At 40.8% G+C, this 23903-nt stretch overlaps 1 protein-coding gene across 5 annotated transcripts in view; it reads left to right on the plus strand.

Moving 5' to 3' along the window:
• Nucleotides 1-23903, plus strand: part of LOC140455351 (protein PRRC2A-like) — a 135018-nt gene that overhangs the window by 34228 nt on the left and 76887 nt on the right. For 4 of the 5 annotated variants that reach the window (XM_072550136.1, XM_072550140.1, XM_072550138.1 and 1 more), the window contains exons 2-3: nucleotides 17580-17755; nucleotides 19688-19865. In XM_072550136.1, coding sequence (XP_072406237.1) covers nucleotides 17641-17755; nucleotides 19688-19865 — 293 coding nt within the window. In that variant the 5' untranslated portion in view covers nucleotides 17580-17640. The remainder of the gene's footprint in view (nucleotides 1-17579; nucleotides 17756-19687; nucleotides 19866-23903) is intronic. The other variant, XM_072550137.1, reaches the window with a different exon arrangement.

The following is a 23903-nucleotide window of genomic DNA, read 5'->3' on the forward strand; positions in this document are numbered from 1 at the left end:
GACCCATAATTTTTAAAATGATTGATTTAGTTCTGGACTAATCCACAAAAGGAAATATCCTTTCGACATGTCAAGACCAGTTGGGACCTTCTACTCTTCACTTTACTGAACTCCATAAGATAGAGGAGTAGAAAGAGGCCATTCAGCCCATTGAGTCTACTCTGCCATTCGTTCATGGTCTTTTGTGTTTCTTAACCACATTATCCAAGCCTTAGTCGGCCTCAGTACTACATCACTGCTTTTGTATTCTAGCCCTCTTGAAATGAATGCTAAGATTGCATTTGCCTTCGTAACTGCCAACTGAACCTGCATGCTAACCTGAAGAGAACCCTAAACTAGGGCTCCCAAGTGCCTTTCCACTTCACATTTCCAAGGTCTCCATTTTTCCTACGAAAGTGCATAACCTCACACCTTCCCACGTTGTATTCAGTCTGTCGCTTCTTTGCCCACTCTCCTAGGTTATCCAAGTCTTTGTGCAGACTCTTTGCTTCCTCTACTCTACACTACCTATCCCTCCACCTATATTTGCCATCTGCAAACCTAGCAGCAATGTCCTTTGTTACTTAATCTAGGTCTACTCGTAACTGGCTGCCATCCTGGAAAAGACCCCTTTTATCCCTACTCCCTGCTTCCTGCCAATCTGCTATCCATGCCAGTCCATTTGCCCTTAACACCATGGCTCTTATTTAGCCTTTTGGTGCCTTGTCAAAAGCCTTTCTGGAAATCCCAATAAATCCAGTCTGCTGGTTCTCCTTGTTTAATGTACTCATTCTTTGAAAATGTAATTCTATGCCTTTCAACCCATATCACTTGCTATTGATTTTAATTCCTTGCCTTACTGAAAGGTAACCTGCCACCTCTGTCTGCCTTTTCAATAGGATGTGTCCTTGGATATTTAGTTCTGAGCCTTAATCTCCTTGCAGCCATTTCTCTAATACCCACATTCGTTGCTGCCAATTTCAATTTTGTGCTAGAAGTTCATTTACCTTGATTTGTATTCTGTGCCAGTTTTAAGTCCAAAACCCTCTGTCCTGCATAGAAACTGAAAAAGCAAAAACAAATTGCTGGAAAAACTCTGAAGGTCTTGGCAGCATCTGTGGAGACTAAGCAAAATGAACATTTTTGGTCAAGTGGCCCTCCTTCAGTCCTGCATTCATAGATTTTGCACTTCCCTCCCAACCTTTCCATACTTGTCCTGTTACCTGCTGTGTCTGAAACTAGATTCCTGACCCTTTCCATACTGTCGTTGTATTGCTTGCTCTGAAAAGTTTAACTTCTGCGACTTTCTCCCACGTATTTAGTTTAAAGCCATATCTACGACTGGAGTTATAAAATTCACTAGAACTGTTGTCCCATTGGAACCACTCCCTCCTTCCCTAGTACTTATGCCAATGTCTCATGAATGAGCTTTCCCCACACCAAGCTTTTGAGCTGTGCACTTTCATCTTTAATCTTGTTTTACCTGTGCCAATTTGCTCAGGTAATGATCTCTAGATTATCACTTGTTTTTTGTTCTGCTTTTTAATTTGGCCCCAAATTGCTTGTACTCCCTATATCTTTCTCTGTATATTGTTGGTACCTGCCTTGACCATGGCAACTGGATTTTTCTGCTCCTGCTCCCAATTCTTCAGGCCAGATGAGATCCTGAACTGGGTACCAGGTAGGGAGCACAGCCTTTGGCACTCATGATCTTGGCCACAGGGTCAAATATCTATTCCCCTGACTATACTGTCTCTGATTACAGCTACATTTTTCCCTTTTTTTTTTCTCTCCTTTTCCCTCTGGAATGGCTCTCTGTACCGTAGTGTGGTCAGTTTGCTTATCCTCTTGGGAGCTCTCATTCTCAACCACACAGCAAGAATATCAAACCTGGTATGAAAGCTCAAGGACTTCAGCACTATTTCCTGGACCCTTCTACTTGCTTTGCTTGTAGTCACGCCGTCCTTTGACTGCCTCCTGAACACAGGTAACTGGCCCCTCCCTGATGTGTTGCAGTGTTTGAAGTTCAAACTACAGCTCATCAACTCTGAGCTGGAGTTCCTCAAAGAACCAGCACGCGCTACAGATGCGGTTGATACGAACCACAATGGGATCCACCAGCTCCCCACATCGTGCAGTTACAACACCCTTGGCCTGGCCTGAAATCTCTCTCAATTACTTGATTTTTTTTAAAAAAAAAATTTTTTTGTACTGGTCTTTTAGTTTGCAGACTGTAAATATTTCTCCTATTTCGCTTCAATCTAAAAGTGACTATCAACCACTGTCCCACTTAATCTGTGATGTTACTCCTGGGTATTGATCCTGGAGTTCAATTGTTCCTATCTTTTTTTTAAATTAAAAAAAAGTGGTAAACTGTGATCCCAAAAAACAAACACCACCACTCCCTGCCCCACCACACCAAATATACACATTGCCTCCAAGTTCCCCACACTATGTACTCACTCAAGCTATATTTTGCTGTGGATATGATCACTTCTTCCTGATTGTATGAAGCTTGTCCCAGTGAAAACAAGCCCAGCTTGTCCTGTCTTTGCTCATAAGACAACCCATTCATTCTAGTTATCAGTCTAGTAAATCCCTTCATGTTCGAGGTGAAAATTATTCAGGAGACTAAAGCCACACTAAGTTTGTTTTTTTTTAAAAAGATAGTGATCTCACTAATATATTCAAGTGTTCATATTGGCACTTTTACATTTCTGTGGCTTTAGTACACATGATGGCTTTGATTTAAGAAGGATGCAATTTTGGTACTGAGTCCTAGTCAGCAATAGGAGCAGTCTCTAAAGGCTGTTCAAGAAGATTTGTTCTGATTGTCTGCCTGAATTCTCCTTTTGTCCTAATCTTTCCTCCTCTTTGATTTGCTTTGTCCCCAAAGATCTGCCTCCATCTGTGCTTTTAGAGAATTAGTGGGAGAGCCAAAAATATACCCACCACATTGTTGATAATTGCAAACACTGTTGTCAGGGAGCTGTATTTCACTGACCTGAGTGCTCTATTTAGTATATGTTTTGGGAACTAAATATTTAATGTAATCATTGGAAGCTGACCAGAATTTGCTGAAATGGATCATTTGAAAAATGGCACTTCACTATGTATGCTGTACTAGACCGAAATACACACAAACTCATCACCTGCAGTTTACGGCTTAATCCTCTATATTGACCCAATAAGACATTCCAAAAAAAGTCCCTTCACCATTCAGGAGACTACTGTATGGGAGCCTTTTAGTTTTAGTGATTCCTTTGCTCTGTCCTGCTAATGCAGTGAAGTTCAACTGCTCAATGCAGTAAATAGTTTCTGTCCACAACCTCCGCATTTTATTGGTATCGACAATGCTTTTTAACTTTCCGCCTTTCTTCTTTTGTAAACACTTGGCACCAAGAAAAAAACGGCTGATGCTGAGCTCTCCAGTTACAACCTACGATCTTTCTCCATTCAGTATATCCCTTAAACTGCTTGGCACTAGCACTTGGGATCACTGGCAAAATCTAGTATAGAAAGGAATCCTACTCCAACTGGTTACACCAATGTTACATTTGAAGAACTAGTTTTGATGTTTTTAATTAACCTCCCTTATATCAGCTATTGGTCTCATAATTGAGCCAATCCTGATTGTCTGTCTACGGTCACGTGTGTTCCTCAGTTGTATTATTCACACCTTGACAAACTAGTTTGAGAGAGAAAAGTGGCCATTTGATTGAAGTGGTGAACAAAGCCATAACTCTGGTGGATGAAGAGATCCCTAATGCACCTTGATGGATTTTTTTTTTCCCCCCAAGGGCAGAATTTTGTTTGCTGGATCTCAGTGGAACTAATTTAAATGTAACTAGATTAAGAGCGTCAGAACGAGGGAGCATAACCCCTCCAATCCCTGTGACAACATTCATAAGATGGCAGAGCATTGAACCTGTATCCACTTTGTCAACAAGTCCCTTGATCCTGTTTCAAAAGTATATTGATTTCAGTCTCGAGTCTGAGTATGTTCACCAAGGAGAGAATTCTAAAGATTTGCAATCTTGCGTAGGAAGAAAATGTTTCTTTTTCTCAGTCCCAAACACCTAACCCCTTATTCTAAGTCTCTGACCTCTCATTAAAGTCTTCAACCAGGAAAACCAGTTGTTAACCATCTACCAAGTTAAGCACTCTGTTTAAAGGAATTAGACAATAGGTGCAGGAGCAGGCCATTCTGCCCTTTTGAGCCTGCACCACCATTCAATATGATCATGGCTGATCATCCTTAATCAGTATCCTGTTCCTGCCTTACCTCCATAACCCTTGATTCCACTATCCTTGAGAGCTCTATCTAACTCTTAAATGAATCCAGAGACTGGGCCTCCACTGCCCTCTGGGGCAGAGCATTCCACACAGCCACCACTCTCTGGGTGAAGAAGTTTCTCCTCATCTCTGCCCTAAATGGTCTACCCTGTATTTTCAAGCTGTGTCCTCTGGTTTGGCACTCACCCATCAGCGGAAACCTGTTTCCTGCCTCCAGAGTGTCCAATCCTTTTAATAATCTTATGTCTCAATCAGATCCCCTCTCAGTCTTCTAAACTCAAGGGTGTACAAGCCCAGACGCTCCAGTCTTTCAGCATAAGGTAGTCCTGCCATTCCAGGAATTGTCAAATAGAAACCGTTAGAAATTTCAAATGTCTGTTTGTCATGTTGGTGGCTGCCCCTCCATCTTACTGAATTACATCGAAAAATGGCTTTTGTCCGTTTTTAACTTGCACAGTAAGAAAGCTGTTAACAATAAATCATGTGGTGTGCTAAAAACAGGCAATGGTCTTATCCATTATTCTTATCTTGAAAATTGACATTTTATAATGGAAGTTGCCATTCACATTCACTGTAATAATGAATGTTATTTTTGAAATGTTGTTATCCTCGTCAGAAGTAACCAAGAATTGGTTTCCTGTGGTGATTCACTCAATAATAGGGCATGGTTTGCTTAAGTGAATAATTATCCCAAAATGGAAGTACCAGTGGGAAAGAGGAGTGTTTCGGCTTGGCACCTTCATACAGGAGCTGATATTGAAAATTTGCTGGACTGTTGAATTTAACAGTCATGCATCAGTGGTTGAAGAAAGAACTGTTTGTCAAAGCTATGCAGCTGATCAGGTACAGACTGGCATGAGGTCTAAGTATCCTGTGTGGCTGCTGATTATCTATTTTTAATTTCTGTGACATCCTTTAGGAAAGTTACTTCTCATCACATTTGGGATCTTAAATAGATTTTGCCTGAGGTCGGAGACAGGAGGCTGATTTCTCTTCTGGCTGGGATGTAGTGGATGGAGATTTAAATGTTTAAAACCAGCAGCGTTGCAGTATCCTAAAATCAGTTCTGGAAAAAACCTCCAACTCTGGCAGCATCTATGAAATGAAAAATAGTTAGTTTTGAATGGACTTTACTCTTGAGATCAAAGACTAAATTGACTTACCAGTGATTGGATTCAATCCCAAAAGTAATGGTGAATTATGAATTTGGACGCAAACACACAGGAAATTTCACTTTAAAACCTAACTGGCTCACCAGTGTTCTTGATGGAAGGTAATTTCCTATCCCTAATCAATCTAGTTAACATGATGCCCATCTAACCATTAAAGTACTTAAATACAGCCTTGCAAAATTTTGTTTAATGCTATTCATTTGATGGCCAACACTGGGATCAAAAATGAGAATATGGAACCAACTGTCATCTCCGAGCCTAGATTGCCGCAGACTGTCTGAATTAAGTTGGGTGTTTGTAAATGTTCACACTCTAGTCAGCTGTCTCAAGGATTTTCTTATTTTGTATTTTGTAGCTTTTACTGAGATACAGGAGCCAATGTGGCCATTAAAGCTGGCACAAATCACTGAGCGCATGCAATTGTGAAGTGTCACACACCCTCTGTGCTTTTTTTAAAAAAATAATTAAGTTCATTGTGACTGGTTCTGAGGAGTTCTACGCTGCTGCCTGAACTGAGGACTTAACCATAAATGTGACAAGTTTTTTGTAACTATGCAAGGAGAGCTGTACATCTGCCTGTGGAGACACTAATCCACCTAAGGATTCATTTCATTCTGGGTGCAGCTTTTGGCAGCAATGCTATTTTCACCTCTGTTATGAGACAAGTTTCCGCAAACATTTGGCGTACAGAACTATTGTGTTGTGATGGCTAGCTCTAGCAGCAAAGTGCATTGCATTGCTTTGTTTTATGTATACAGCTGGTAATTCCTGCAGAAACAGCTGAAGAGCAGGATGCAAAGCTGAGGCTGGTACAGGTTGGGTATTTTTTTATCTGCTTGTCCGAAAATCAAAAAGCATCCCTCGTGTGGAAGTTGGCAGTTTTAGCCCATTGAGTCCACACTGACCCTCTAAAGAGTGACCCACACTACACTATCCCTGTAAGCTTGTCATTTCCCATTGTTAATTTACCTAGCATGCACATCCCTGGACACCATGGGCAATTTACCATGGTCAGTTCACCTGATCTGCAGATCTTTACCTGCGTGGGTTTCGTCCAGACGCTCTGGCTTCCTCCCACAGTTCAATGGGCAAGCTTTACACCGGCATTTGGCAGAAGTTGGAATTGAACCTGTGTCCCTGAAACTGAGGCATCTGCTAAACACTGAGCCACCACACTGTCACATCCTAAGCGTTGAAGGTCTTTTCGAAAGCAGACCTGAACAGATCTCTGGATGTGTTGAGTTGGGGCCTTTTGGGGAGGAACAACTAAGTGTCTAAAAGTCAGTTTTTACAAAGGATGTGAGTGAACTTCACGCTTTCATCAGTCAGCTTTCACTGCATTGTGTATTACAATGTTTTCTCTATTTTTAAAAAATACTTTATGCCTCCCAGTGCACATTCTGTTGATTGGGAAAAGGTTGGTGCACAGTGTACCAGTCTGACCCAGCAGTTAAGAAAGAATGGGTTATTTGCCCATTCAGATCAGCATTTCTGATTTTGCAAGTAACCGAAGTGCTTGCTCAAAATAGACCAAAAGCCTAATAAATCTTGGCAAAATGATGTTCTGTTGACTCAACACGGACTGATGGCAGATTAAACTAGGCTGTGACTGGCGGTTGAAACCACTCTAACTGTAGGCACAAACAGGTTTGAAAGTGGACACACTCCTGACTGGTATGAGTGTATCCTAAAACGGGGGTCTCGTTATCCTGAAAACAGTTGGTCCCAAGGTTTTTTGGTAAAGGGATCCCTCTTAGAGCTGAGTCTTAATAAATGCATGTAAACTTAGTGGTAAATGTACAGCAACAAGGAGTATGAGCTTGGTCTTTTCAAGTCACTGGAGGAGGAGGCAACTTAATGGATATCACCATCCTCCATGTTGAGGGGAGTGCAGCACAACATAGGAATTTTTTGTTGAATTTTGACTTTGATTTTTTCCTAGTTTTGAATTTCTAACATTCATTTGTGGAGTGTGGGAATTGGCTGGCTCGGCATTTGTTGCTTGTTTTTAATTGCCCTTGAGAAAGTGGTAAGCTGTCATCATAAAATACTGCACTCCATGTGGTGTAGGTTGACCCATAGTGGTGTTGGGGAGGAACTTCCAGGGTTTTGACATAATGAAACTGAAAGAACAGCAATTACCAAATCAGGATGGTGAGTGACGTGGAGGGGAGTATGCAGTTGGTGTTGTCATATATCTGATTCTGTCTTTGTGAAAGTGATCGTGGAATTGTAAGGTGCTGTTTAAGGATCTTTTAAATTCTCTGCATTGCATTTTGTAGATGACCAACACTCAGTAGCTGCAGTGTGCATTTGTGGAGAGAATGGATGTTTATGCATGCGGCGCCAATCAACTTTCATCTGGATGATGTTGATGAAGCTGCATTTATCCAAGCAAGGTAGAATATTCCATCGCTTGCTTGGCTTCTATTTTATAGATGGTGGATGGTGTTTGTGGTGTTAGTTGGAGAGTGATAAACTGCAGGATTCTTAGCCTCTGACCTGCTCTTGTCCTAATTATAAGTCCAATTGAGTTCTTGTTAATGATAAACCCCAGGATGATGTTGGTGGAGGACTCGATGGTAACGCTGTTGAATGTCAAGGTGGATAAGTTTTCTCTTCTTGGAAACTGTCATTTGATTCACACCACATAAATGCTAGCCGTTCTTACTGCATGTCAGCCCAAAAATGGCTATTATTCAAGTCTTGCTGTATTTGAATGTGGACTGTTTTCTGTATTTGGGGATCACAAATAGTGCTGAATATTGCACAGTCATTGGTGAATATTCCCACTTCTGACCTTTTTTATGATGGGTCATTTGAAGCAGCTGAAGATCCTGGGCCTCAGGCACCACACTGAGAAACTCTCGCAGAGATGTCCTGGAGTTGAGGTGGCTGATTTCTAACAACCACCAACATCTTTCTATGTATCCGTTATGATGACTCCAACTAGAGGAGCAATTCCTCATTGATTGCTTAGGGTGTAGGTTTGATATCCACACGTTTCATTACCTGGCTAGGTAACATCAGTGGCAACCTCCAAATGAAGCGAAGCTGTTGCCTCCTGCTTTCTATTTATAGCTTTCTCCTGGATGGGGTTCCTGGGTTTGTGGTGATGTCATTTCCTGTTCGTTTTCTGAGGTGTTGATAAATGGCATCTAAATCTGTGTTTGTTCATGACGTTGTGGTTGGAGTGCCAGGCCTCTAGGAATTCTCTGGCATGTCTTTGCTTAGCCTGTCGCAGGATAGATGTGTTGTCCCAGTCGAAATGGTGTGTAGGGCTACGTCTGTGTGTAGGGCTACGAGGGAGAGAGGGTAGTGTCTTTTTGTGGCTAGCTGGTGTTGGTGTATCCTGGTGGCTAACCTTCTTCCTGTTTTGTCCTATGTAGTGTTTGTGGCAGTCCTTGCATGGAATTTTGTAGATGACGTTGGTTTTATCCATGAGTTGTACTGGGTCTTTTAAGTTTGTTAGTTTTTGTTTGTGTGTTGGTGGGTTTGTGTGCTACTTGGATTCTGAGGGGTCTTAGTAGTCTGGCTGTCATTTCTGAAACTTCTTTTGTATGGTAAGGTGGTTAGGGTTTCTGGCTGTTTGGTCTGCTTATCGTGGTTTGTTCTTGAGGAATCTGTGGACTGTATTATTTGAGTATCCGTTCTTTTTGAATACGTTGTATAGATGGTTCTCCTTTGATTGCTGTTTTGCTAGGGCTCCCTGATGTCCCACTTTGTCAAATATGGCCTTTATATCAAGGTGAGTCTCTCTCTCTCAACAGTGAGTGTCAACTGACCAGGTACTACTTGATAGCATGGTTGATTATGCATTCCCTCTTTTTACTGATCAAAAATTGTAATTGCTAAGTTTTGGATTTGTCCTGCTTTTTGTACACAGGATGTGGCTAGACAATATACCACATGTCGAATAACAATAGTGTGGCTCCCCTAGAACAGTTTGGCTAGGGGTGCGATGAGTTCTGCAGCATGAGTCTTCAGTACTGTTGCTGTAACATTTGTCATAGCCCGTAGCCTTTTATATAGTCACAAAATCTTTTTCAATGTGCTGTAGACCTCTCTAGGTCCACCAAGTCTGTGCTGGTCAAAAACTACCATCTAACTACTTATCGTCCCACTTTCCAGCACTTGACCCATGTGTCTTGGCATTGCAAGTGTACACCTGAAATGCTACTAAAATGTTATGAGGGTTTCTGTCCGTACCACTTTTTTCCAGGCAATGAGTTTCAAATTCCTGTTGTCATCTGTGTGGAAAAACCTCCTCACCTACCCACTAAACCTCCTGCCTTTTATCTTAAACCTACTCCCTCTAGTCATTGATCCTTCTGCCAAGAAAAAAGTTCCTTCCCACATCCAGTTTTTAATGTCATTTTTTCTCAATGTCCTGTCTCTTCTTCCCATGATCAATATCCAGTGGTCATCTCTGCTCTCAGGAAATCTGTCCCAATCTGCCTAATCTCTCTTCATAAATAAAACTCTCTTGTAATATCCAGTGCCTTCAGCCTTTTCTTGATGTCACATGGGGTGAGTTGAATTGGCTGAAGGTTTAGTGATGCTGGGTAGCTCTGGCCCAGATGGTGGGCAGAAGTCAAGATGGATTGTACCTTCAACCAGAAGCATTTGCAATATTATTCAGCCAAAAATGCTAAGTGAGTGATCCAATCTGTTTCGCAGGTGCTATTCCTCAGCAAATGCAATTCAACCCCTTGACATCAAGAAATGGTTGAGGGCATTGGATGCTACCCTTGATGCTGAAAGTATTTCAGCAATGGTATTGAAGACTTCAGTGCCAGACCTTGTTGCACTCCTAACCAAGCGGTTCCAGTACAGTTACATAACTGGCAGCAAAATGGAAAATTGCCTGGTTATGTCCTGTACTCTGACCAAGCAAGACAATCAAATCAGGCCAATTACCATCTTTTTATTGGTCATTAATAGTGATGGGAAAAATCATTATATAATCAAGCACACTTACTTTGAAATAACCAGCTCACTCCTCCTCCTCCTCCGTTTGTGTTCTGCAAATGTCTTGACTTTGATCACATTACAGTCTTAGTTCAAACATGGACAAAAGAGCTAAACTCCAGAAGTGTGGTGGGAGTGATTGTCCTTGGCATCAAGGTTGCACTTAACTGAGATTGGCATCAAGGAACCCTAGCAAAACCAGAATCAGTGGAAATTTGAGAGGAACTGATGAAAATGTCTCTGGTTGAAGACATCTGTAGCATGAAGAAAGAAGTGATGTTGGTGACCGATCATCCCAGCTACAGGATACCACTAAAGTAATTACTTCTGCAGGGTCCTGATCCAGTTATCTTCACCTTTTTCAATAAAATCAAATGTGGGAATTTTCTTCTTGCATAATGTTCTTCATTCACAACTTCAGGTAGTTACAGTCCAAGTGCAGCAAATTTGGACAGTATCACAGAAGGTCCAGGCAATGACCATTTCCTCAATCCCAAAAGCCTATCTATCATCTGAAAGTTGCAAGTCAAGTGTGATGGGATATGCTGTCCATTTTCCTTGGTAGATGCAGCTCCAACAACATTTCAGTTGTTTGAGTTGTCCAGTCTGCAGGATTTGTCACTATCAACAGACAACATCATCTCTACCATCAATGCTCAGTCGCAGCATTGCATGCCATATGCAAGACGCAAAAGAACATAAGGCTGCTTGACAGCACGTTCCAAATCCACACTTATTAAAATAGAGGGACAAAGGCAGCAAGTGTGTGGGAGCACCGCCTGAGCAACACTCTTTTTGAGACACACGTGATCCTGCTTTGGAAACACATCGCCATTCCTTCAGTATTGTGGGTTAAAATCATAGGACTTCCTCCATCACGGTATTGTGAGTCTATCCATAAATGAAAGAAAATTGTTTTTATTTTAATAAAATGTTTGACTGGATATATGATTTTTGTGGGAATTGACTGAACATTTCAGAATTTTTAGAAGTTGCAGCTGCTGCTTTGCATGTATTGAAGAGGGTTTATTGCAAACATTTAGATTTTTCACCACAGTTATTCACACTATAGGTGAAGACTTGTATTCACTATATTATTTCTCTCAAATATTTGTGTTGTACTGCTTTGGAAATTTATGGTTTGGTATGCAATTGTGATGATACAATCCAATGTAATAAATGTTGGAATGAGAAAATTGACCACCCTCCATGTGATGCCTGGTGTTTATTAAATTAGTACCATTGTACCTCAGCTTTAGCTAAATATTTTATTTGAAAGTCAATGGCCCTGACTGTACACAGCTTACACTTTGCTAAACTGACTGAAACGTCCAAAATTTACCATTAACCTTTTTAAAAATAGTCAACTCTGTTCTGCTACTTTTTTGTTGAGGAAGTGTACACCAAACTTGTTCAACCCTGTTATGCGGGGAAAAGAAAATTAATCTCTGACCCAGTGTCAAAAGTAGATGACCTCATTTTTAATGTAGTTCTGGATTCTCCTACAAGAAAGCTTCTACTCTGCGTGGGTACTGTCATGCCCCTTCAGGATCCTATTATTAAGTTCAACAAGGCCACCACCTATTCTAATAAACTCTAGTGAATCAAGCCTAGCCCATCTTATTTGTCCCCATAAGGCAACCTGCCAATTCCACGTATTAATCTTCTAAAGTGCTTCCAACACTCTTACATCCTCGGTACCACTTCTCTGAATTTCTAATTTGGTTGAGGTCCTCCCTCCCATCCACTTTGTAACTTATGGCTGTTTGCTTTTATACTATCATAGAATCCCTACAGTGTGGAAATGGGCCATTCTGCCAACTGAATCCACAACAACCCTCTGAAGAGCATCCATCAAGACCACCTTGATACCCTATCCTTATAACCCTGCATTTTAGATTAGATTATTTAGTGTGGAAACAGGCCCTTCAGCCCAACAAGTCCTCACCGACCCGCCGAAGCACAACCCACCCAGACCCATTCCCTTGCATTTACCCCTTCACCTAACACTGCGGGCATTTTAGCATGGCCAATTCACCTAACCTGCACATCTTTGGACTGTGGGAAGAAACTGGAGCACCTGGAGGAAACCCACGCAGACACTGGGAGAATGTGCAAACTCCACAGATTCCCATGGCTAATCCACTTAGCCTGCACATCCCTGGGGCAATTTGGCATGGCCAGTCTATCTAGATTATATATCTTTGCACTGTGGGAAGAAACCAGAGCACCCAGAGAAAACCCCTCCAGCAGGCACAGACTAGGCAAACTCTATGTAAACAGTTGCCTGAGGATGGAATCAAACTCCGGTCCCTGACATTGTGAGGCATCATTGCTAACCACTGAGCCACCATGTTGCCCCACTTTCTTTTGAAGACAATTTAAAAATAGCTGCTTTCTTCCTCTGTCACTTTTTTTTTATTTTCCACATTAATTCCCCAGACTTTCTTCTATAGAAGCAATACCTAGGTTAACTGTCCTTTTTATATTGTATAAAGTTCTCTTCCCCTCTTCTCCGCTCCCCCCCCCCCCCACCACCAACCATCTACAGGTGATCCATTCCTACACCTCCTGCAGATACCCAAAACTGCAGATAGTTGTGAACCCTATCACAATTGGAATTTTACCTCCCCAGTAGCTCCCTGGATTTGCAATCTTCCATGTAATATTTTCAGATTGCAGTAAACTGTGGATAACTGAAACTGCGGAAACAGATTTCATTGTCTCATGCTTTTACAGGGATGGTGATGGTCTAGTAGTATTTTCATTGAGCTTTTGATTCAGCGACCCAGGTAGTGTTCTGGCAGTGGGGTTTGAATCCTGCCATGGCAAATGGTGAAATTTGAATCCAATAAAATAACCAGGAATTGATGCCTATAATGATGACTACAAATCGATTGTTAGGCAAAATCCATCTGGTTCAGCAGGTACTTTAGGGAAGGAACCACGTACCCTTACCTAGTCTGGCCTAATGCAACTCTAAATAGCAATGTGGGTGCCCTATGGGTGATCAGGGGCGGCATTAAATGTTGGACAAGCCAGCACCCCCTCATTCCCATGACTGAATTTTTAAAAATCTCTACTTTTTCCATCCTTAATAAGCCCTATTAAAACAGCTTAATTAAGTTCTTCAATAAAAATGGCTAAAATAACAATGTTCTGTCCAACCTGTGACCCATCTTTGCAAAATGTTTTTTCATTGAAATTAGATCCTATCTTATTGAAGTAAGGGTAGTACAGGGGCAGTATAGTGGCTCAGTGGTTAACACTGCTACGTTGCAGTGCCACATTTTAGGGTACAACTCCAGCCTTGGGTAACTGTCAGTGTGGAGTTTGGGCATTGTCGCATTGTCTGCGTGGGTTTCTGCTGGGCGCTCAGATTTCCTCCCACAGTCCAAAGATGTGCAGGTTAGGTGGATTGGCCATGCTGAATTTCCCATAGTGTCCAGGGATGTGCAGGCTAGATGAGTTGGTCATTGGAAATGACGGGTGATGGGCAGGGTAGGATTCTGCTTGGAAGGTCAGTGCAAACCTGATAGGCTAAATGGTGTCTCTCTGCACTCTGGGATTATGTCATTCTGTGATTTAGGTAATTGCAGATCCTTTTTTCTTGCTGGGATGTATCTCTTCTGTGTATTCTTTAAAATATCCTGGGAATGTATACTGTTGCACCTCCTATTGATCTATTCCTTTCCGTAATTAGCCTGTTTGTATTAGCTAGCTGTTTTTCATTCATAATTTGTAATTTCCCTCTTAAGTTTAAAGTACTACCTGAACCTACTCTTCCCTCCTTCAAACTAAAATAAAGTCAATCATGTGTTATTATGTTACAAGACTGAAATTATTGTAGCATTTGTCGTTTTTCTTGCATTGAGGATGCCGAGTCGAGATTTGGTTTAAAGTTTGCATGGTTGAGAAGGCGTAGATGGAGTGAATGGAAAGGATCTAAATCCCTTTTGAAATAAGGGTGGCATAGATTTAAAATCCTTTCAAAGGAATAAGGGAGAGATAGAGGTCTGGAACTCTTTGTTTGAAAGATTAGTAGAGGCAGAAAAACAAAATACACTTAAGATGTTTGGATAGACATCTGAATTCTTGTAGCCCATCATATTTGAGCTCTGTGCTTGAAAAATGGCGTTCCCTGAATGTGTATATACATTTTTTTTTCCGGATGCAGAAATAATGGGCAGATTGTTTCCCTTTTAGAAAATGCTGAACTACTTGCAGCATAGTTAAAAAAGCCAATGTGTTGTGATGTGGGCAAAAGGACCTCATGTGAATTGCTCCTTCTAAGAGCCAGTCGGGGCACGGTTCAGTTGACTGCCATCTTGCTGTCATGCTATAATTTGCAGTCGGAGATCATTTAATAGTGGACAAATACTGCACTAATTTTAGGTGTAGATTAGATTCCCTAAACTGGCCCTTCGGCCCAACTAGTCCGCACCAACCCTCTGAAGAGTAACCCAACCAGACCCATTCCTTCTGCACCCAACATTATGGGCAATTTAGCATGGCCAATTCACCTGATATGCACATCTTTGGACTGTGGAAGGAAACCAGAGAGCACTCAGGAAAACCACGCAGACTTGGGAAGGATGTGCAAACTCGCACAGTTGCCCAAGGCTGGAATTGAACCTGGGACCCTGGTACTGTGAGGCAGCAATGCTAACTACTGAGCCACCATGCCACCCCATATAGTCATTTGATTGAAAAGTAATCTTTTTGTGGCAGAGGAAGGCTTCAGCAACATTTGAACCCCTTTAAAGCAAGAACCTGCATCCTTAGGAGAGAAAAAGATATTAACTTTGTAAATCATAGTTTATTTCCTCTAAAATATGGGGTACAAATGGAAAATAGGAGCAGGGTAAGCATTTCAACCTTTTTTTAAAAAATATGATAGGTGATCATTCAACCTGGTATCCTGTTCACATTTTCTTTGATCCCTCATGTCCTTTAATCCCTCTAGCTCTATTAATTATATCCAACTCTTTCTTGAAACTTTTCAAGTTTTGGTTGCAAACATTTTCTGTGGCACAGAATTCCACAGGCTCACCACTGAGTGAATTTTCTCCCCCTCTGTCCTAAAATGGCCTTCAGTGTATTCTTAGACGCCGATCCCTGGTTCTGGTACAATATCCTTCTGAAGGATCCAAAATGATTTGCACCAAACTAACCACTTTTGCAAACCTACATGCAAGTTGCAAAGATAAGATCCATTTAAATTGTCAAGAAGTATGATGGTTGAGGGATAGATCACCAGGGCCTTAGAGGTCCCTGCTCTTTTGATATAGTGCAGTGGTCTATTAAATCCGTATGAGGAACATTGAATCTTTAAAGTACAAAAGTAAGCATTCAATTTGACATGTGCATGCTGGCTTTTTTTTTCTGAAGTCTCTCCAGTTTACTTCGGCCATTCTGTGTATTTGCGATGTTTTGCCCGTCATAATTTGCCATCCAAAAGATACGACCAGCAGTACATGGCAGTAATGTGTTAATTGGTCATGTGACAGTCTCGTGGCTTGGCAATGGACTCCATTATTTGTGTACAATATTACCAAGAGCATATGACATTACTGATCACATTATCCAACATTTCTTTTCTGTTTTTTGGTTAGCTTTTGTGGCATTGTTTTAGCTTGTTCTACCTTGAGAATTAATGGTACTTTATTCCTCATCTCGCCGTTATTTCTCCTGTCACAGAGGCTTCACTCCACTTCACTTTTCCTGGTGTAAGCGTTGCCCCTGTTGTTCAGTTTTCACATGCATGCAGGCAACTCCAGTTTTACCTCTTTATCCCACCATTGAGCTACATAATTTAGTGTAGCATCCTAGGCAAAGAACTTGAAGGTTATCTGCACATTCAGAATTGAAACAAGGAAAAGATCAAAAGCAGTAGCTAGAAAAAAATTCCAAGGAAATGGAACCTCCGATTGTTGCCACAACACAACCAGCAGAGGATTTGAACGATAAAGAGGATGACCCCATAAATGAACCGGAAGACCAGAAGATTGTGTCATGTTGAATCCGTAAAGAGGACCATTTGCTGTACCCTGAGACTGATGCAGAAGGAATTAGCTGAGCAGCTTGGACTATCCCGCTGACCTGCTGAAATAGTGGCAAGGCATGGGAGATGATTTCAGCAACTAAGGCTCCTTGAGTCCAGCCTGAAGGCATTCATAGGCAAAGATTTCAACATGGCTGTTCGGAAGAATGAGCTCTTACGATTCTCCTTTTCTACTGAAAGGTGTAAGGATGTACAAATTGCGTGGTTTTTCTTTTCTCTGGCTTGTCTGGGACATACAATACAGTAATTGGAAATTCTCTCATACTCTGTGTGCATATTAAAGGATGCAGCGGCTATCTGTCTCTACAAATTGTTTGCGGTGTCTAGCAGTGTATGAATGATGCTGACTTCTCCCTTTTTCATCGGGGAAGCAGAAAGTAGCCAAAGCTACTTTGGGAGAGAAGATCTATTTTTTTTATTTACTGTCATTTTTGTTTGATTTATTAGAAATAGATTTATTTAAAATTCTGTAAACTACAAGTACGATTGTTGTCTATTTTTCTTATTTTCATCTGTTTGTGTTTAAAGTTTTAGTTTGTATGCGAGTCATTGGCTGTGTCAGCATTTGCCTATCCATAATTGATCAGAAAGCTGTGAAGAGTTGGCCAAATCAAGTCAGGATAGTTGGTTTTCTTCCCTAAAGGACATTAGTGAACCAGGTGCATTTTTAAAATGATAGTTGATGGTTACATGGTCATCATCAGGCTTGATTTTTATTACTGATCTTTACTCCATTCAAGTTTAAGCCATTTGTCTGGCATTCTTGCACCCATCCAAAATCCCTGGCTAAGGTCTTGGGGATTACTAGGCTAGTGGCAGATACCAATTTAATCCATCTAAATCCTTGCAGGTATCTTGTGCCTAGGAATTGCTGATCACCTCTTGTTAGAAGCCAAATTTAATGCTTCTGTGAAATTGCCTGACATTGTCCTTCTTGCCTTCCATTGGAAAAACGCATTTGAATTTGACCAATACCAAAATCATGCTTGCATTAAGCACTGAACTGTTGCTATGTTTTGTTGAAATAAGTTGACAAAGACCGTTCATATTCAGATCTGCTGCTGAGAGACTAGCTATGAACCTTTCTTTCCCTTTAGAAGGAGGCACATTTCAAGGGGTGCCTAAAGGAACCACCGTACTCAATGACCTTCCAGCGAGATGTCAGATCGTTTGGGGCAAACTGCAAAGGGAAAGGATGGAAAAACCAAGTACTCATCACTCAACTTGTTTGATACTTATAAAGGAAAGTCCTTAGAAACCCAGAAACCCACAGGTAAACCACTGATTTAATAGATTCTTAATGAACCATGTAAGAACTTGTTCTTTCCATTCATGTTTACTTTTTGGCACACAGATCACATTGTCGAACTGGTTATTAATATTGTCATTACATTCATTTCAGATATGAATGTATTATTGTCTTTGAAAAATAAATCTTTAAACTACTACACTTTTTCTGAAGATTCTGTGCTTCTGCTGATGTATGTTGCAGCAGAACCAAATCCTGATGCCATACAATGTTTTCTTTTTAATAAAAGAATTCTTTAAAAGAGGATAGAATTTGGAAGGTTTTTGTCTTGCACTCATCAGAACTAAAATGCAAGGAGCAGACTCTGAAAAGAGACCCCGCTTTGTGGAGAATGAGAAGGTGTTGATTGGATGGGCCATAATTGGCAAGATGTAGCAAGAACCGGTAACTATCTATCAGTTTTTGGGCGGCACAGTGGTTCAGTGGTTAGCACTGCTGTATCACAGCACCAGGGTCTCCGGTTCGATTACATCCTCGGGTGACTGCCTGTGTGGAGTTTGCACATTCTCCCCATGTCGTCTGCATGAGTTTCCTCCAGGTGCTCCAGTTTCCTCCCACAGTCCAAAGATGTGCAGGTCAGGTGAATTGGCCATGGTAAATTGTCCATGGTGTTAGGTGCATTAGTCAGAGGGAAATTGGTCTGGGTGGGTTACTCTTTGGAAGGTCGGTGTGGGCTAGTTGGGCCCAAGGGACTGTTTCCACACTGTAGGGAATCTAATTTAATCTATCTATCTAATCTTGGTCCTCAAACAAGGCAAGGAGGTTCTGACTGATCAGGGCACTGCCATTGGAGTGCAGCAGATTAGATTCCCTGTGACATCTGCGTGGGTTTCCTCCGGGTGCTCCGGTTTCCTCCCACAGTCCAAAGACGTGCAGGTCAGGTGAATTGGCCATGCTGAATTGCCCATAGTGTTAGGTAAGGGGTAAATGTAGATGCAGGGGTATGGGTGGGTTACGCTTCGGCGGGGCGGTGTGGACTTGTTGGGCCGAAGGGCCTGTTTCCACACTGTAAGTAATCTAATCTAATCTAATCTAATCTATCCTTTGGAAAAGGGTGCAATGCTTTTAGCATGTACAAATCATTGCAATGCCAGCTCAGCTGATATTAAATTTGGTTTCCTGTACAACTCTAAACCCAGATCCGATTCATTTATTAAATGAGTTCCAACAGCAGAATCGCATGTAAAGGTCAGTATACTATTGAGGCTTGTAGGCATTGGCTGAGCATGAGCTACATGTGCCAGCTTTGAATGATCAACAGGAAATGTTTGACAAGGTCTGCCAGTCATTGGGATGTACCTCTCCTCTCACTGTGCTGGGGATTTGTGTATCCTATTACTCCACTCAATTGTGCATTAGGTAAATTTCTGCTTCCTGCCGTTTTCCATTCTTGTGGGTCTGTATTGGAATCATTGGATTTGGATCCGTAGTGGAAATCCTAGATGAGTTTTGTTTTAAGCAAACTACCTATCTTTTAAACTCTGGAGATTAGCTAACTTGACAGAAACCAGATTAAGGCTGAGTCATTCCTAATATCTGTGCCTCTGCAGTACACCAGGCATTACAGATGCTGCTGAGACTTCAGGGGGGAAACACTGTTTGAAGTAAACAGATTTTTCAAAACAAAGGGATTTGGGGATATTTTAAAAACATGAAGTTTTTGAAAGAAACATTATTGATTAGACTGACGTTTTTGGACTTTCTTTACATTTAAACTATATTTGAGTAAAAGTTGCAACTGGAACCTGATGCTACTCATTAGCTTTCCGTATAGAATATCAGTTTTGAAATTCTCTTCTGTCTTTGCAGGCTTTCAGCCGTAACGATTCCTTGCGAGGCAGCTGTTATGAGTTTTTGGTTAAATTTTATTTTGTTTTTCTCTCATTTTTTTGCCAGTCACCGCACGTCATGGATTGCAGAGTCTCGGTAAAGTTGCCGCAGCACGGCGCATGCCACCCCCTGCAAACCTACCAAGTTTAAAAGCGGAAAATAAAGGCAATGACCCCAATATTTCTTTAGTACCAAAAGACGGAACAGGATGGGCAAGCAAGCAAGAATCACAAGACCAAAAGAAGTGAGTGTTTTGATGTCATGCACTGGTTGTCAATGTTATGGCTTGTAGCAAGTTTTTTCTTTTGCATGGTGTTAATGCATAATGGTTGACATTTCTGTAACCACAGTTTTCAGTACTTTTATTTTAAGCCTTCAAATTCCATTGCAATCTTCAGCTTATCATCCTTTTGCAGAATGACGAAGGATAGGAGTCTGTGTGTTGGAATACAAATAGCTTCAATGGGGCTTATTGTTCTATCTGTATTTGATCAGTCCTATTTTCAATCTTATTGGCATATCTCTCATTTTCCTTCTATCTAATTGCCTTTAATGTACTATCTTGCTTCAATGCCTGTCTACGTTTTCGTCACTGAGCAATAATTTTGTGGAATACATTTGTTTCCAACCTTTGAATTTTTCATTTCCACTTCTTGATAAATGACTCCTTTTGATTATAGAGAATAATTAGCTTGCATTAATTCTCTTTATAATCTTGAAAGCTTCAGTTACTTATATGCTTCAAGTCAAGAAACTTCCCACTTTTACCTGTTCTATCTATTATGTTTTAATGAGTCGTCTTCTCTTGTCTGTTTCTGCAAATGTTTCTGGTTAGTCTTTATTTTCTTTCCAAATAAGCAAGTGTCAATACTAAGAGTTAAAACTTGCAAATGACAAATTGGGTCTTGCATCAGGAAATGCTGTTTCTCAAGCATCAATTGATATGTTCAGTGGGCTTCTGCAGAAAACAACGGAAGTGGAAAAGCCCTGGAATTTTATTTTAAATCAATGTTGCAGTGGGAAGCATTTGCATCATTCTTGACAGATGATCTCAGCTGAGATGCATTGCCTTCCTTCATCTGTAATTATCTTTCAAATAATAATTCACTTGTACTTGGACATTCTTCTGCATTGTTGTAACTACTATTTAAATGTTTCTGTGATGATTTCTACCTCCATTAACTGAGCAATTGGTAAGCTACCTACACTGAAGATTAAGTGAAATTGCAAAACGTACCTTTGTGATGCATTTGTAGACTGTGTTATCACTGAGAAGTGACTGACCTTAATAGCCCCCTATATTTCTAGTCACATGGATTTAATTCTCCTCCTGTTAGATTTTTAAACATCTTTGTAGTTTTACATTGGCATCATGCATGCTCCTGATGCCAACTACTTAAACAATATAAAGGAAGAAATACTGAGTCTTGTATCTTATATTCTGTTGATCATGTGGCCTTTCACCAAACTTGGAATGTTGTGCAAGAATAGCAGTGCTGTTAATTTAAGTGTCTGTTTTCCTCTTTTTTTAAAAAAAATTGAACTAGGAATCTGTCAGTACTTAAAACATGTGTAATAAGTTTAGGAGGCTGGACAAGTAATGCTCAAATATAGAGAATGTGCTAGAAATCAATGTGGACAGCTTCTGACATTCTACTGGTGCAAGCTTTTTTGCATCAGCAGGGAATAGCAAGTGTTTGTTCTGATCCTTTTTCCACTACTCTGGAATTTGATTTGTGATTTTAGGATGAAGTAGTGTTGCAGGTGAAATAGCCACTTACTCCTTCTCAATCTTTTAAAGTTGTGTTTGAGCCATGCTAAGTTGTTACCAAGTAAGCTGGAGATCACAAGTTTTGTTGCTGTTTATAAGAAAATGCATTTACAAACAAAACTTGTTAACAACAGTGCAGAAATGGGGCAAGCGGTTAGCATTGCCTGAGGTTTTATTGCCTGTGGGATTGCCCAATCCACTCTGTATGTGATTTTTTTTTTGAAAGAGCAACAGCATAGGCTTCACCTTTTACACCATTGTTCTTTCTGTCCGCTTTGGACTGCCACACTAGCAAATCGAACAATGGAAGGTAACTTTAATAAAGATCAAAAACAACTTTGGGGCGCTCTTTAAAATGCAGTCAGTGTGTTTGTAGCTGGGTTTAATTGTCGATTTGAGGGTTGAACTGCCATTTGTCCAAGAGGTGTATCATAAGCTGTCTTAATAAAGTGATTAAATTTTTTTTGTTTGTAATGGACGAGACCAAAATATATTAAAAAGATATCCTAGGTCCAAACAGCATGTTCTTATTTTCAAGGCAAGTGCCAGCTGTTGTATTCTGGATACAAATTGATTGGTTGAACTTACCAGTCTTGCAGCAAAGCACACTTTATTTATATGCTATAGTTAAAATACTGAAGAGAAGAAATTACAGTATCTTAACTCTTTTGGAAAACTTAACAATATTAGATTACTAAACAGTTACTGTTCCAAAATAGTCGCATCTCATAAGTGGACCTTTGTCCAAGGCAAATTCAGTAATATAGATTGTCTCTCATGCAGTTCTCCAGTCCAGGAGGAAAAGAAACATCAAGAGAAAATAGAGAATGAGAGTGTATAGCTGCAAAGAGAGGTGCTACTGGAAAAACTAAAACCAAAAGTCCTAGCTTTGGAGGAGCCAGACCCCACCCATTTAGGTTGCTTCTATTGTTTCAACTTTGGATTCAGTTGGATTCAAATAGCTCAACAGCTGTCTTAAAACCCCTCCAAAAAAATGGATAAAATATGCATCTTAAAGCATATTATTATCAAAGATTTTCACAAGGCCTTTAGTGAGATATCCATAATGGACTAATTAACGTGATTAGTAAATGTGGATGCCAAGAACCAGATGTTGAATAGATTGGTTTCAAGACCGATTCAAATGTAGGAGTAGAAGGTAGTTAGTGACAGGTGGCATGTCCCTTTCAACAGGGATCAGTATTGACCAGTTGATTGTTTTCTTGTTTGTTTGTGGGATGAGGGCATTACAGGCTAGGCCAGCATTTAATGCCTATCCCTATGGGCGGCGCGGTGGCACAGTGGTTAGCACTGCTGCCTCACAGCGGCAGAGACCCAGGTTCAATTCCCGCCTCAGGCGACTGACTGACTGTGTGTGGAGTTTGCACGTTCTCCCCGTGTCTGCGTGGGTTTCCTCCGGGTGCTCCGGTTTCCTCCCACAGTCCAAAGATGTGCAGGTCAGGTGAATTGGCCATGCTAAATTGCCCGTAGTGTTAGGTAAGGGGTAGATGTAGATGTAGGGGTATGGGTGGGTTACGCTTCGGCGGGGCGGTGTGGACTTGTTGGGCCGAAGGGCCTGTTTCCACACTGTAAGTAATCTAATCTAATCTAATCTAAACTAATCTAAATGCCCAGTAGGCAGTTAAGAGCCAACCACATTTGTGCGGGTCTGGAGTCACATGTAGACCAGGTTGGATAAGGGTAGCAGTTTACCTCCCTAGAAGTGTGAACCAGATGAGTTTTTCCAAAAATCAATGGTGGATTCATGGTCATCATTCGACTCTTAATTCCAGAGTTTTGTTAAATTCAAATTCTGCCATCTGAACAAGGGTCCCCAAACATTTACTTGGTCTCTGGATTAGCAGTCTAACTAGGATTGCCTCCCCAAAGGATTGATCAAATGTACAATTTCTAATTATTACTATTTCTACATTCTTCAAGTTTATAACTCAGCAAATAAAATTTAAACTGATAAATGAGGTCTTGCATTATGGTAGGAAGAGTATGGATGTCACTTATTACTTGGGAGGTGCAAGTCAGGATAGGTTAAAGGAATAAAGGGATTCAAGAAGACAAAGCTGCTTATTGCAGTATCGCACTGCAGGTTAGCAAGGGCATAACACAAAAGCAAACCAGGCACCAGACTTCTTTCCTCCAGGGATAAGCTTGAAAGGTAGGAAAACTAAAACCTGTATCAAATGTTGGGTAGATCACACTGCAGCCTTGCTCACTGTATTATTAAGGTATACTTTGGAGATGGTGCAGCGATGATTCACAAGAATGTGCCAGAATTACTTGGGTGTAAGGTGTCAAGAAATAAACAATTGAGCTGCATTTCAAAAGAGGGCTTCAAAGACAGGATTTGTAAAATTTATGAAAAGTTTTGACAAAGTAGATGCTTAGTAAATATTTTATTTTATCTTGTGGGATACAGCATCACTGGAGACCATCAATACAGGAGAGTCACAGAAATCCAGTAGGGAATGTAGAAGAATGTTCATTACCCATTGA

This window comes from Chiloscyllium punctatum, chromosome 30, assembly GCF_047496795.1.
Source record: "Chiloscyllium punctatum isolate Juve2018m chromosome 30, sChiPun1.3, whole genome shotgun sequence".
Taxonomy (NCBI): domain Eukaryota; kingdom Metazoa; phylum Chordata; class Chondrichthyes; order Orectolobiformes; family Hemiscylliidae; genus Chiloscyllium; species Chiloscyllium punctatum.